The sequence below is a fragment of the Harpegnathos saltator genome, unplaced genomic scaffold (genome assembly GCF_003227715.2).
Source record: "Harpegnathos saltator strain DR-91 unplaced genomic scaffold, Hsal_v8.6 scaffold649, whole genome shotgun sequence".
In the NCBI taxonomy this organism is placed as follows: Eukaryota; Metazoa; Arthropoda; class Insecta; order Hymenoptera; family Formicidae; genus Harpegnathos; species Harpegnathos saltator.
Genome location: NW_020230481.1, coordinates 18,823 through 34,978, shown reverse-complemented (window position 1 = coordinate 34,978; position 16,156 = coordinate 18,823). Strand labels below are relative to the sequence as shown.

Genomic DNA, 16,156 nt, shown 5'->3' with positions numbered 1-16,156 from the left:
CTCATCGCTCTCTATCGCTTTTTTCTTTTCGATGTTTTCCTTGATCAAAGAACTTTTGAACCTTAAACTTTACAATTTACAATTCAATATGAGCTATCTGTGGTACCTCATAAAATAATCTCGTAATTGTAAACGCGAATATTCGGCGGCCATATCGGCGCGAGCTTAGACGCGGTGCGGCGGGATGTAGGAGCGGCGAGGTAAGGACATGAACATTGGTGCGTTGTCCTTCGTCTCGCCGCGCGCCGGCAACAGTTCCTTTGTCGACTAGACAACGCTCTCTAGCCTGAGCGGCTAAATGCTCCTCCCATAACGTCTCGGTGCGCGCTCATTCCTCAGATTTTTGTCATTAATAACTTGATAATTATTGCGAATTTCACAAAACGGTATGGGACTTTTATATTTGTCTTAACCCGCTCTATGTCTTCACGAGCTCTGCCAGATTTGTTATAAGACACCCTGTATATATGTTCGGTTTCTCAGTTGGCGATATTATTTTAATATATCACTTCTTTTGTACAATAGAATAGTGTTGTAGAGTTTTATTATAGTTTTATTATAAGTTTTACTTGTAAAAACTTATGTTATGTACACATATATACCTTAAAAAAATAATTTGAATTTGAAATTTCTAAAAATAACACAATATGTGTTACGCTTGTACTTGGCGTCTTTTTTTACCTTTTTGTTTAAAAACGTAAGTTTTATAAATTTTACATGTAAAAACTTATGTTACGTACATTTTTTGTTATTAAGTTTTTCTTGAATAATAGTAACCTTTAAAAAGATATCTTTTTTATTGATTTTTTGACAGCACGGTCCATCATATCGTTTGCTCAGCATCAGCTGACCGGCAATCAAACATGACGGGCGACAAACATACCGTGCTTAATAATTTTCACATTATTATTTTTAAACATTCCCTCTCTCACTCTCCTCCCTCACCTTCTGCCCTTTCTCCCTTCCCTCCCACTCTGTCTCTTTCTCCCTCTCTCCCTCCCCCTCTTTCTCTCTCCCTCATCCTTCCCTCTCCCTCCTCTCTCTCACTCCTTTCTCTGATTCCTCTCTCTCTCTCCTCTCTCCCTCACTTCCCCCTCTCTCTCTCTCTCTCTCTCTCTGCTACTCCTTGCTCTATCACTCTTATTTCTCTCACTTCTTTTTCTCTCCCTCTCACTTTCTCTCACTCCTCTCTCTCTCTCTCTCTCTCTCTCTCTCTCTCTCTCTCGCACGTTTTCTCTTATACTATATTCTAACATATTTCTCGCTTATTCGCTCGCATTCTCTGCTGTCTGCTTCTTCAGCGCTCTCGTAGCGCCCCTAGTGTCGGGAAAGCAATGTGCACGCATATCCCCATTCCTCTGCGTCCGACGTTTCTTTCTTACTGAATCGAAATTTTCCGTAATTCAGTCTTTATCTTAAAATGCCTCTACTTAGAGATAACGTACACAAAAAGCATAAGAACACTTTTCTTCCTATTTTTTAAGGCCGAATCGATTGAGACTAAAAACCCTCGATCGGTTCAGCCATTGGTAAGATATGAATATCTCACCTCGTTTCAACTCGCAGTTTCGCGTAATATAGGCACGGTGTGCCTCGCGCCGTTCGGGTGCAAATTCGTTGTGCTTGAACTTGGCGCAAGGCACTACCGTGCCTCTTGATAATGTAATCTATGTACTTACTTTTCTGCTAAAATTCCTTTCAAAGGTACAGGGTAATTTTCTTCCACCATTTGCCACAGTGACAAGAGCAGTTTTGTTCTGCAGAATTTGTCGGATTGTGGTAAATTTTTGCAAGCTTCCATTTCCATTTTATTATCATTTATAGGACATACTGGGAATATAGTTTTTAATAATCTTATAACATTTCCAGTAGTTTGTAAAGCAGTTTCCAAAGAACCATATTCTGAAAATTATAGAAATGTCAGGAGTACACACATGCATGCACATATACGTATACACAGTGTTATGCATACATAAATGCAATGATAGGAGCAGATATATACGAACGTTTGATTAATTTAGAACTCTGTGTTCCTGTTAAAGGAACAGCTGCAAGTTCTTCTATTATAGATGCTCCGTAGATAGCAGGTGTTACTACCTCCAACTGGTATTTTAAGTTGTTTGTTATGTGTGGAAACATGCTCTCGTGCGCCACAAAATGATACAAAGATAATCCTTCAATCACAAAAACTACAGTGTGGGATACCTGTGAGAAGAAAGGTACTACGATTTATCAAACATAATTTAAATGTTCTCTAAAAGAATATCTAGAATCACACAATAGTATGATAGATATTGTTACTTTATTGTGTTTCTCCAATTGACACCATCGTGATGGTAGATAGGGAGAATAATTCCCGAGTAATGAGTATAGCAGAAGATGTTGCACATCACTGAGAAATATAGGTATCCTCTTTCCCACTTTACTTGCTTCTAAAGTAGCATTTTCACCACCTGCTTTAAGAGTAAGCCTTGGAATTGTTGTAAGCCTCTTTTTACGTTCTCTCAGTTCTTGTTTCAAGATTGCATATTCTTCACCATTTAATCTGGGTAACATTAACATTATAATTGATTTATATTATAGGTAATTGTGAAGAATACGGGCCTCCTCACCAGTTTCGCTGAAACTTTGTACAATTGTGTATTTTGGTGCGTAGAACGCGAATTTGAAAGAAAAAAGTGTCGCTCTCAAACGGATCGAAAGTTATAAAGTGATAAAAAATAACACATACGAGGTTAGGAAATCTGTCATGCCAGTAATGCAGACTGATCTGTTCTTTATATGCCAGTTTCTACCAACCTTGATTAACTTGATCGATTGGTTGTTATAGCGGGACTGACCAATTACATCTGTCGTTGTGTCAGGATTTAACAAGTACGATTGGTTAATTGCAATGGAATAACCAGCTGGTTAAGTTCACCACAGATGGTAGAAACGGGCATTAGTCGCACAACTGATACTGAACTCACAAGGGACATGTCACAACTGTCCGGAACCGATTTGATTCTCCTTCAAATATGTTGTTAAATACACAAATCTAAAAGACACGTATTTTTTTATATGTGCGAATATTGAGTTTTAAAGGGTGAAACACCCCTTTAAAGAAAAACGGTATTTTTCTTTAGAATCGAATATCTGCTAAACTATAAGTGATAGAAAAAAAAACATGTAATGAAAATTTAATCGCTTGAAGAATACTTTAAAGTTATATGAACAAAAATTTTTTATTTTTATTTTTTTAAGAACCCCCACCACTTAATTTTTTTTGCAAAATAAAAAAAAATTTTTTTACCTAATTTAAAGCTTATTTTTTTCCAAATTCAACCATATATGATAAAGTTATGTTACGAGATATCATTCTCGAAAATTAATTATAAACGCTTCCATATATACACTTATCCGTACTATGTATGTAAGTCATCATCGCCGGAACAATAAGATATATGAAAAATGTTTATGTAAAATTTTTATCTGTTTTCTATGTATTTATAACTACATATTGTGTATATTTAGAATTGTAAAAAGATTTTTTAATAATTTTAAAAAATTTAAATTAATAAGAATTTTTTAAATATATCCCCAGCTCTCTTATTATTTCTTTAACATTTAATTTTTTCTATAAAAATTAAAAACTTTATTCTAAAATTACCTACTTATAATAAAATTATTTTACAATTGAATCTTGAAAATATACATGTCGCAATAATTGGCATAAACAATTTATATCTTACGTTAAAAAATTAAGATAAGATTATGTGTACATGTTCCAAATAAGTTCTAATTAAATTATTTTACAATTAAATCTTTGCGAAAAAATACATATCGCAATATTTGGCGTAAACAATTTATATCTTACTTTAAAAGATAAGATTATGTGTATGTGTTCTAGATAAGTTGATAATATATATTGTTTCATGTACAATAGCAGCATAATTCCCACAGTCAGTGTAGTCTTCTCATTGTAATCATATCTATGTAAACTGTTTTTATATTGCAACAGAAAGCAAAATTTAACATCTTTGGAAATGATTATCAATCTGCTTAACGTTGTTAGACTTTTATTGATGTCAATAAATTCAATATATCTAACAGAAACGCCAGTAACTGAAGCAGAAAAGGAATTAAAGGAAAAGATACAAAAATTATTGCTGGATGGTGTTTTTCATTATGGAAGTAACGGAAGAAATATATCTCGATTATGAAGAACATTATAAATTACATAGTTCTAAAATAACTGAAGATGAAGAAGCATGGAATGAAGATAATTTAAATTCTCATCCTCATTGTTCAAATGATGATACAAATTTTGACAGTTTTTATAAAAGACGAGCTGTTGAGTTTTGGCGACATCGAGATATTAATAAAAACAGTAATGACAAAAAAGAAATCGTCCTTTAAAAGTAGTGCAAAGTAAATTTAGAAGAGTTTCATCTCAGTCAGAGAGTTCAGAACGTCAGTTAAGGCGATGGGAAGAACAAATAAATTCAGGTGGAAGTCGTATAGAAAAATTATCTTACATATCCAAATTTACACACGATAAATTTACTGTAGCTGTTAAATCAGGATTCATGGTTCATGATATTAAGCTAAAAAGATGGGCTTTACAAGCTCAAGAAGAAATAGGAAATTTAAATCCTATATTTAAAGCATTTCACAGTTGGATAGCAAGATTCAAGAAGTCTCACCGAATTGTTTCAAGAAAAGTTACGAAGTTTATCACTAGAAGAACATTAGAAGATTCTGTTGATTTGCAAAAATCAGCTGATGATTTTCTGGAAACAGTAAAACCTCTTATTGAACAATTTGGATCTGAAAATATTTACAATTCAGATCAAAGTGGTTTCCAATTGGAAATTCATTCTAGAAGATCATTGTCTAACCAGGAAAAAAGAAAGTAGAACGTGTCATGCAATCTATATCATCAACAACCCATTCATATACGATACAACCAATAATATTCTGTAATGGCAATTTGTTGTTTATATACCTTTATTTATTGTATTAAAAGAAGCTAGTGTAGGTAAATTTGGACCAAGAGTAGAAGAAAATTTATTTAAACCAGAAAATGTCATTGTAAAAGCATCGAAATCTGGTAAAATGACATCAAGTATTTTCTTTTCTAACTATTTTCTTTAATAAACTTATTTCACTTTATAATTTAATAAGAGTTTTAAAAACTATTATATCGTTTATATTTTTTACAGATTATTTTAAAATGTGGTTAGAAGAAGCTTATTTTGCAAATATTGGTCCTAATAGCGTTCTTCTTATCGATTCATGGACTGGACATTGCCCCAATACTATTTCGGATTTAACCCCTCCAGGAACACATATTACTACTATGATAATACCGAAAGGAACTACAGGGAAAATACAATCATTAGATGTTTATGGATTCAGAATTTGGAAAAATTTTGCTAAAAGATTTTCAGATACGGTTTTATTATTGGAAAGTAATATAAATTTACATGAACGAAATAATATAATAAAATTGCAATCTTTGATACATAATCAATTATCATCCCCACGATATCAAAACTTATTTAATTTATTAAATATTCGTGGTTTAAAAGTGGTTATACGAAAGACCAGAAGAATTTGAAAATCCAGTAAAATTTAGTTTTGACGAAACATCAACAAAATGTGATATTGAAGGTTGCAATAATATAGCTGTAGTAAGATGTTCTTGGTGCAAGAAATCATTATGCTTAAAACATTTTTTTGTCGAATATCATTATTGTAATGTGTATAATGAGTAAATAATATAAAATGTAAATAAATTCATTGTGTAAATAACAAATAAACAAAATGTAAGATGTAAGAACAAAAATAATTGTAAGAGAAAAAATTATAAAACGTTATTCAAAAATATAATGTGTAAAGATGAATAACAGATTTGATTATATAACGAAAAGACAGTGTGTGCTGACTGAGTATTAGATCGCTACATGAAAAAATTTATACTGTTAACATATCTGGAACACGTACACATAATCTTATCTTAATTTTTTAACGTAAGATATAAATTGTTTATGCCAACTATTGCGACATATATATTTTCAAGATTCAATTGTAAAATAATTTTATTATAAGTATTATAGTAAATAGATAATTTTAGAATAAAATTTTTAATTTTTATAGAAGAAATTAAATGTTAAAGAAATAATAAGAGAGCTGGGGATATATTTAAAAAATTCTTATTAATTTAAATTTTTTAAATTATTTAAAAATTTTTTTACAATTCTAAATATACACAATATGCAGTTATAAATACATAGAAAACATAGGTAAAAATTTTACATAAACATTTTTCATATATCTTATTGTTTCGGCGATAATGACTTACACACATAGTACGGATAAGCGTATATATGGAAGCGTTTATAATTAATTTTCGAGAATGATATCTCGTAACATAACTTTATCATATATGGTTGAATTTGGAAAAAAATAAGCTTCAAATTAGGTAAAAAAAATTTTTTTTATTTTGCAAAACCCATGTGGGAAACTTGAAACCCCCATCGGGCGCGTCCCCAGGTGGCGGATTGAGGAATGTTCGTTGGCGTAGGCCGAAGGGTAGAAGGGAAATAAAATACCTCCCGTGGACCAACAAGAAGGAAAATGCAATGAACAAAACAAATGGAAATATTACCCCAGGTGGTATACCAGGCAAAAAGCTGGACAATCCACCCTCAATTGAGGCTGGCCCTAAGGATTCTGGAGAGGGCCATTTACTGCATGGACCAAATACTAAGGTTTACGAATATAAACCACAAACGCAAAATGAAACATTCCTATGGAATGCATGGAAACTAGCAGAAGAAGAAATTAGTAAACTGGAAAAAAGATACAATTAATGCAACAAGATGAAAAAATAAAAAAAAAAGTAGTATATGAAACTGATGAGGAGGAGCTAGACAGGGAAACAGGAGGCGATTCTTGGAGAGAAGTTAAAGGGAAAAAAAAAACGAAAAGCAAACTCGTCACCGGAAGTATCGCCAGAACAATATAAACTACAACAAATGCAAGCGAAGAGCAGGAGCAGTAATGAGAATGGAAATCTGCCTCCGCCAATATTTATTAGCGGTGTTAATAATTTTGATATACTTAAAGAAGCAATTTTGCAAAAAGCAGAGACCGGTACAAGCTTCAAAATGCTTGCAAATGGAGAAGTCAAAGTTAATGTAGGAGATAGTGATAATTATAGAGCCATTATAAATCTACTAAAAACAATAAAGATGCAAAAAGATCATAGCCTACATAACATGGACTACCATACATACCAGTGCAAGCAAGCTAAACCATATAAAATAGTTATAAGAAGACTACATCCAACAACTAAAACAAGTGATATAGAGGAAGAACTAACAAAACTTGGACACGAAGTTATACGAGTAACTAATATTGTTATCAAAAAGAAAACTAATGGTGAGCAAAGTAAGGTCGCTCTACCCCTATTCTACGTTGACCTGACTACAAAAATAAACAACAAAGAAGTCTATAATTTAACTGATATGCTTTATTGCAAAATTAAAATAGAACCGCCTAGGATAAAGAAAGACATACCGCAATGCAAAAGATGCCAAGGTTTTGGACATACTCAAAACTATTGTCAGAGGCAAGCCAAATGTGTAAAATGCGGAGGAAGTCATTATTCGTTGGAATGTAAGAAACCAAGGAATGAAGCATGCAAATGTGCCAATTGTAGAGGACCCCATACAGCCAATTGGAAAGGGTGTGAAGTTTATAAAACCAAAGCGACGGCAATACAAAAGACAAGAACAACGGCTACGAAACGCATTCAACAAAAAATTGGGACTCATAGTAAGACGGAATTTCCCACTACACCTAAAACATATATCGAAGCAGCCAAAAGAAATTTAGAGCAATCATCAGCTGAGCAAATTATATTGCCAGCTGAAGTTAAAGAGCCTACTACACAAGACATATGGAATCTATTTAATAATGTACAACAAATGATCATGGACACTAGAAGTAGGCTCGATCTTCTGGAGGAAACCATAATGCACAAGTCTTACAACACCGCTAATAAGAAGAAAAAAAAAGAAGGAAAAATGACGGATACATCACTTCGTATCATAGCGTGGAACGTAAATGGATTGGCGCAACGCGGTAGAGAACTTGATGTGTTTCTTAGAATGAGTAATTTAGATATAGCATTAATATCCGAAACGCATTTTACCGACAAAAGTTATCTGAAGATCTATGGTTACACGGTATATTATACTATACATCCCAGTAGACGAGCACACGTGGGAACAGCGATTATTATCAAAAATAATATAGAACACTTTCAACAAGAGGAAACCAGAAGAGACTACATACAGGCGACAATAATTACTATCAAGCAGAACAATAGAAAACTTAATATAGCAGCCGCATATTGTCCTCCTCGGCATAACATTAAAAAAGACCAGTTCGAGAAAATTCTTCTTAAACTAGGGTCGCGATTCATAATCGGAGGTGACTTTAACTCAAAACACAAAGAATGGGGATCGCGACTAACTACATCGAAAGGTAGAGAGCTACTCAAAGCAACAAATGCTTGCAAATGTGACTACATCTCATCGGGTAAACCAACATATTGGCCAACAGATGTAGAAAAGACACCTGATCTTTTAGACTTCTATATTACCAAAGGAATTTCAAATAACTATTTGAAGGTAGGTAATATAGAAGATCTCTCATCTGATCATGTACCTGTATTAATGACAATAAGTAGCATGGTTATACGTAGAGAAAAGAAGTATACACTTACCAACAAGCATACTGACTGGGAAAAATTTAGAGAGGAGGTGGACAAGACTATTAATCTAAAAATGAGGCTTAAAAACCTGAATTCAAGACCTGAATCTACAGACGAAAAACTTTGTGGAAGCAATACGCATAGCGGCGCAAAGATCGACTCTGACTCCTAAAAACACCCTGGTCCAAGATTTATGCTACCCAACTGAGATAAGAGAACTGATTAAAAAAAGAAGAGCAAGAAGAATTTGGCAACAGTCAAGAAATCCGGGGCACAAGAATGTGTTCAACCGTACCAGTAATCAACTAAATAGATTAATAAAAGACTTAAACAATAAAAATTTTGAAAGATACTTGGGAAACCTTTTTGCGGACAAAGATTCTGATTACTCTTTGTGGAGAGCTATTAGAAGATTCAAGAGACCTATAACCAGAATCTCTCCAATTAAAGATGAAAATGGCAAGTGGACTCGTAGAGATGAGGAAAAAGCAGAGATGTTTGCACGTCACCTATCTAAAGTATTCAAAACTAATGACATACAGTCCAAAATTGTGCTTACCAAAACGTACAATGATGATATTTAAATTGAATATGTTACACCTAAAGAGATTGCCCAGGTAATAGATAATAACATAAATCCAAGAAAAACACCAGGCATTGATGAAATCACACCAAATATACTTAAAGAACTATCAAGAAAGGGGATAGTTATGTTAACATACTTGTTTAATGCGTGCATACGACTCGAGTATGTACCAGAATGTTTAAAAATAGCTCAGATCATCATGATCAAAAAACCAGATAAGCCTGAAGAAGAAACAGCATTCTATAGACCAATATCTCTGTTACCTGTGATATCCAAATTGCTTGAAAAAATAATCATTAAACGTCTAAAACCTATGTTGAACATACCTAATCATCAATTTGGCTTTCGTAATAAACATTCTACAGTCGATCAAATACATAGAGTAACCTCTGTCATTGAGAAGGTGCATGAGGAAAAGAAATACTGCTCTGCTGTATTCTTGGACGTAGCGCAGGCCTTTGACAAGGTTTGGCACGAGGGACTTGTATGTAAGTTAAGCAAATCATTACCAAGAAATTTGTGTAGACTACTGGAATCGTACTTATCTGAACGCAGATTTAGAGTGTTACAAAATGGTGCTAAGGAAATTCTATGGTGCTATCGGAATTCTATCAAATAAAGGCAGGTGTGCCACAGGGTAGTGTCCTCGGACCTACCCTGTATTTGTTATACACCGCGGATATATCTACAGTCAGTAATACTACACTTGCCACTTATGCTGATGACACAGTGGTCATGACGGTTAAAAACTCGCAAGAAGAAGCAACGAATAATCTTCAAAATGCTATAGATAAAATAGCAAAATGGATGCAGGATTGGAAGATCAAACTCAATCAGCAAAAATCGACTCATATTACGTTCACTCTGAGACGAACTGAGACGAAACACTCTGTGTACATTGAAGGCCAAAAAATACCATGCAGTGACACAAGTATTTGGGTATTCATTGGACACACGCTTGACTTGGAAGCATCATTTAAGAAAAAAAGCAGAACAAATACGATTTAAAATTCGACAAATGTATTGGTTAATTGGAAGAAAGTCTAAGTTGGACCTGTATCAAAAAAGATTATTGTACGTAATGATCATAAGATCAATATGGACATATGTGACATCAATATGGCATCCAAATCTGGGGATGTGCACCGGATACCAACCGAATGATTATACAACGTTCACAGAATATAATCATATGACAAATTACTAATGCGAGATGGTTTCAAAAAAATGAAGATCTTCATAAGGATCTGAACCTGAAAAATGTAAATGAAATAATTAAGGAACACGTTTTAAGGCATGAAAGAAGACTGCATGAACATATTAACGTAGAAGCTCTCCAACTCCTAGATACTGAGGGGGATATAAGACGGCTAAAGCGTAGAAAGCCAATGGATCTGGTGAAATGAAAAAGAGGGGGAAATATGGCCGTGCATATTGTATCGGTATATACGGACTGCAATGTAGATATTTAAGAGCTTGGATAATGATCTAAGACTCAATACATGTTAAATCAACATTTGTAAAAATTATTACTTATTTGAGCTACTGTTTGAGATTGTAATAAACATTTTATTAAAAAAAAAAAAAAAAATTTTTTTTGCAAAAAAATTAAGTGGTGGGGGTTCTTAAAAAAAATAAAAATAAAAAAATTTTTGTTCATATAACTTTAAAGTATTCTTCAAGCGATTAAATTTTCATTACATTTTTTTTTCTATCGCTTATAGTTTAGCAGATTCGATTCTAAAAAAAAATACTGTTTTTCTTTAAAGGGGTGTTTCACCCTTTAAAACTCAATATTCGCACATATAAAAAAATACGTGTCTTTTAGATTTGTGTATTTAACAACATATTTGAAGGAGAATCAAATCGGTTCCGGACAGTTGTGACATGTCCCTCCTTGTCAGTTCAATAGTGCATTGAAACTGAAAGGGACAGACGACGGAGAAGCATGCGCGGTGCGTCAAAGTGTAAAATTAATTTGAATGAAGCTGTTATTTTGTAAATAATATTTTATGAAGAAGCATAGCATTGTTAGAGATACGTACTGTTAATAAACAAAGCAAATATTTATTGGCAAGTTATAAACAAAAGAAGTTTTATAAGTACAATGCTTTAACGTTTTTCTATAATACGTATATTCTTAGATATTAGAAATAACATGAAATAATGTGAAAGCAAATAGTTTAAAATATAAATGATCCAATGGATACATAAAGCTCATTAGCTGAAAAGAAACATGAATGCATTGATCGTATTACTCGTTTCTTGGAATTGATAATCTACCATATATTAAAATTATAGATTCTGAAAAATTAGCAAAGGCTCTAACGCAAGGCCTGGCAATTAAATCTTTTGCCTTACTAAATTAATGAGTCTACGATATACTAAAACAACTAAAACAGTCGATAAATACGCTTATATAGAAGCCTTTATTAATCTTTGCAGAATGTAATTTTAATATATCATAGACTCATTAATATAGTAAGGAGAAAGATTTAATTACCAAACTTTGCGTAGAGGCCTTTGCTAATCTTTTCAGAATCTGTTTAGTATATCGTAAACTCGACTGATTTAGTAAGACAAAAGATTTAATTGCCAAACCTTGCATAGGGGCCTTTGTTAATCTTTTCAGAATCTGTTGTTTTAGTATATCGTAGACTCATTAATTTTGTAAGGTGAAAAATTGAATTGCCAGACCTTACGTTGGAGCCTTTGCTAATCTTTTCAGAATCTATAATTTTAATATATGGTAGATTTATCAATTTCAAGAAACCAATAATATGATCAACGCATTCATGTTTCTTTTCAGTTAATGAGCTTTATATATCTATTGAATCATTTATATTTTGAACTATTCGCTTTCACATTATTTCATGTTATTTCTAATATTTAAGGATATAATATTTAAGAATATATGTATTATAGAAAAACATTAAAGCATTGTACTCATAAAACTTTTTTTGTTTATAACTTGCCAATAAACATTTGCTTTATTTATTAACAGTACGTGTCTCTAACAATACTATGCTTCATGAAATATTATTTACAAAATAATAACTTCATTCAAATTAATTTTACACTTTGACACACTGCGCATGCTTCTCTGTTTGTCCCTTTCAGCTGCACTATTGAACTGAGTTCAATTGTGCGACTAAAAAGAACAGACCATCAGTCTCTGCATTATCGGCATGACAGATTTCCTAACTTTGTATGTCATTTTTATCATTTTATAACTTTCGATCCATTTGAGAGCAACACTCTTTTCTTTCAAAATTATGTTCTATGCATCAAAATATATAAATGTGCAAAGTTTCAGCAAAATTGGTGAGGCCCGTATTCTTCACAATTACTATATTATATGATTAATTTACATTATATTATGTATTACGTATATACTAGTTTATTATGTTTTGTAACACAAATTATTATGTTTGTAACACAAAAGTAAGCTCTATATGAATAAATGAAAATTACCTAGGTTTTTTATTTGCCTGTAATTCTATTTCATCTGTTGCATTAGAATTTCCTTTGTCCTTAATGTAATCCAACCTGTTTATATCATCTGTATCCATGTCACGGGATCGTTTATTAGAATCTTCTCCAGTCATATCAATATTATTCTGTTTACTTAATATATCATCAACAATTGATGTCTGAAACAATTTTATAATGGTAATCTTACAATGATAAGTAATGGTTCAAATCTTATTTTAAGTTTTTTAATTTTTTTAATTTTTATCAACCTCTTCTTGAGACTGCAATTTTATTTCTTTATCTCTGTCATTGAGTTTCGCAATTTCTAAAAATGCTGCCACTTTTTTCTTCTTTTTTTCCAACCTTTGTAATTGTTTTGTTGTGTATCCGTTCATCATCTATTACTTCACATATATGAGATAATTTACAACCTGTTAACATTATATTAAATCTAAAATTTATATTATACATATTATACTTCTGAACATAATATAAAATAGTTATATATAATTATACGTAGTAACTTTTTTATTTCAACAAACAACATTTAGTTGAAACAGTTCTTCATTGACATAATATATATCTTTCCCTCAGTTGAAGAGATTTTGTAATCTCAAGGTTTCATAAAAAAAGTAAAATTTATGAACTATTACTGTATGTTTCACAAAATCATAATTTTATTACTTTCTTCTTAGCTACTTGATTATTGTCCATTAAAATATTGTGCCATTTTCTATTCAGATAGTCATATATTTTATTCATAAAATCGTAATGAGGGTGACTAATAATTTAGTTACTCTTATCATATTGGTTTGTTTTTGTGTATTATATATCATTAAACAGAATTATATACCAGAATAGCAAATAAAAAATATATATTCATTAAAACTACAGCAAATTGTCCATTGAATTTTGACAAATACAATATTATATTATCGTTATATAGCAAACATGAAAAAGCAACATATCCACGTGATATCACCAATGTATATAAGGAGGTTACGTTTCCCATACACAATATGAATTTCTCTAATTACATTACTTGCAACATCTGTTTTCTGGGTAATTATTTAGAAGACGGATCTCACCTTGGATTTCGCTCAAACTCACCTATCTTATGTATTTTGACGTGTAGAAGCCGAATCTGCAAGTAAAAATGGTCGCTCGGCTCTAGTTTGCGAGAAATAAATAGTTAAAAAGTGACACATGCGAGGTTAGGAAATCTGTCATGTCGGTAATACAGAGACTTATGGTCTGTTCTTTTCAGTCGAAAAATGTAAAATAGTACATGTTGGGGAGGGGCGAAGCCCTCTCCCCAAAGCATTTTCATATATTAAACATATGAATTTTTAGCTCATGTATCAGTGGTTATTATATAACAAAAATAACCACTGATACATGAACTAAAAATTCATATGTTTAATATATGAAAATGTCTCAAACATATGTATACATACACTACCAAACATATGTATACACACACACACACGCGGGGGTGTAAGGGGGGCCTTCGGCCCCCTCCCGTACCCTCCTCGTCCTCGTTGCGCGTGGAAAATTGCTAGCAAGATTTCCTAACCTCGCATGTATAATTTTTTAACAATTTATTTCTCGCAAACTAAAGCCATGCGACGATTTTTATTTGCAGATTCGGCTTCTACACGTCAAAATACACAAGATAGGTGAGTTTGAGCGAAATCCAAGGTTAGGCTTGTCTTCTAAATAATTACCCAAAATATAACTACAGACACCAAACACATAATAAATATTGTAACACATAATTACACAACTACATTCAAATAATATAAACCAGTATATTCAGATTGCGTTTCGATACTTACTGCCAGTATTATGGAGGATTCACATTAAGCAAAACACCATGGACATAGTTTATATAGACTCTGCGTCTTTGACTATATAACTCAAAGTTCGGCAAAATGTGCACGCGACGGCAGTAATGCCAGTTTCAGGACCCAAACAGCACAGCTACAGTGCATGCAGCGGCGCGCACACAAGCAAACTACCGTGTACACTCGTGAATTAAAAGGTATGTGCACCGATTTTTTGTTGACTTCGGAACGCGCTCCAACTTAAAGAGAAAGACAACCACTGCTTCATACAAATTAATAACCATGCTTTTTTAAGGAAAATGCGTACATATTGGCCAAGAGTGGATTTCTATTCTTTATTTTTTACATTCTTTCTGTTTTCCATTTCTTCATTTTTTATATCCTTTATATGTAAAAAACTTTCTATTTAATGCGACAATTAATTAGGACAATTAATTGGGTAGGAAGAGAACGCACGCGCGAGAAAGGACACGCGACCGGCGAAATACATTAAAGACGCCTAGGCATCATTTTCACGGCTAGCGCGTTAGCTATAGCTAATAGATCGTGAGAGAAAGAGAGCAGCGTCGTCTGCACTCTTCCACCGCTCGAACTAAAGCCAGCGGCACACGGTGCTTGTTTTCGTGCTGGATTGCTTGCTGGATGAAAATATTGCGTTGTGATTCGTATATTTCCGAAGATGGATGGATACACCAATCAGAACGCAGTATTTTCATCCAGCAAGCAATCCAACACGAAAACAAGCACCGTGTGCCGCTGGCTTTAGCCGAAACGCCGAGTGCTATAGTTCGTGACGGGCAGGCACACGTGGCATAGACACAAATGTCTTGGAGACTTTGAGTTATAATTGAAGAAATGAAGAAAACAAATAGTGATTGTGAAGAAAAGTGGCAAAAGGCTTCATAAAATTTGTAAAACCATATTAAAGGAGAGTATTAATTGTCTAATAATATTTTAAGTGAAAAATATTTTTAAATTTAAGTATAAGTTAAAAAAGTTATAAACCATAATTTCTTTAATGTTAATAATTTTATAGCTATAAATTTGCCATCGACGTTAAATGAATATGTATGTAATGCTATCATTTATATAGGTGGAAAATTATGTTATTGCGCTCATAAAAAATTAGCAGCAGACCAAGTCGAGTGATATTTTTTTAACAAGATGCTCATATCACTCAATTTGGTCTGCTGCTTACTTCTACTGAACACAATAATATAATTCCTCACCTATATAATAATAGCATTATATATATATTCATTCATTATATATATATTATAGCATTATATATATATTCATTCAATGTCGATGACAAATTTATTAACATTAAAGAAATTATGGTTTATAACTTTTTTAACTTACACTCAGATTTAAAAATATTTTTCGCTTGAAATATTATTAGACAATTAATACTCTCCTTTAATATGCTGTTTTACAAATTTTATGAAGCCTTTTGCCACTTTTCTTCACAATCACTATTTG

The 16,156-nt window shown here is 32.5% G+C and overlaps 1 protein-coding gene across 5 annotated transcripts in view; it reads right to left on the bottom strand.

The window, feature by feature from the left end:
* Positions 1–14,816, bottom strand: part of Rexo5 (RNA exonuclease 5) — a 41,783-nt gene extending 26,967 nt beyond the window's left edge. Inside the window, exons 1-6 of one of the 5 annotated variants that reach the window (XM_025304762.1) lie at positions 14,666–14,816; positions 13,097–13,258; positions 12,828–13,006; positions 2,302–2,545; positions 2,007–2,205; positions 1,680–1,902 (exon numbers count right to left, since the gene is read on the bottom strand). In XM_025304762.1, the coding sequence (XP_025160547.1) occupies positions 1,680–1,902; positions 2,007–2,205; positions 2,302–2,545; positions 12,828–13,006; positions 13,097–13,225 (974 nt within the window). In that variant the 5' untranslated portion in view covers positions 13,226–13,258; positions 14,666–14,816. Of the gene's footprint in view, positions 1–1,679; positions 1,903–2,006; positions 2,206–2,301; positions 2,546–12,827; positions 13,007–13,096; positions 13,259–13,937; positions 14,186–14,554; positions 14,637–14,665 lie in introns of those variants that run through there. The other 4 variants (XM_025304765.1, XM_025304764.1, XM_025304763.1 and 1 more) reach the window with 4 other exon arrangements.
* Positions 14,817–16,156: the final 1,340 nt, after the last annotated feature.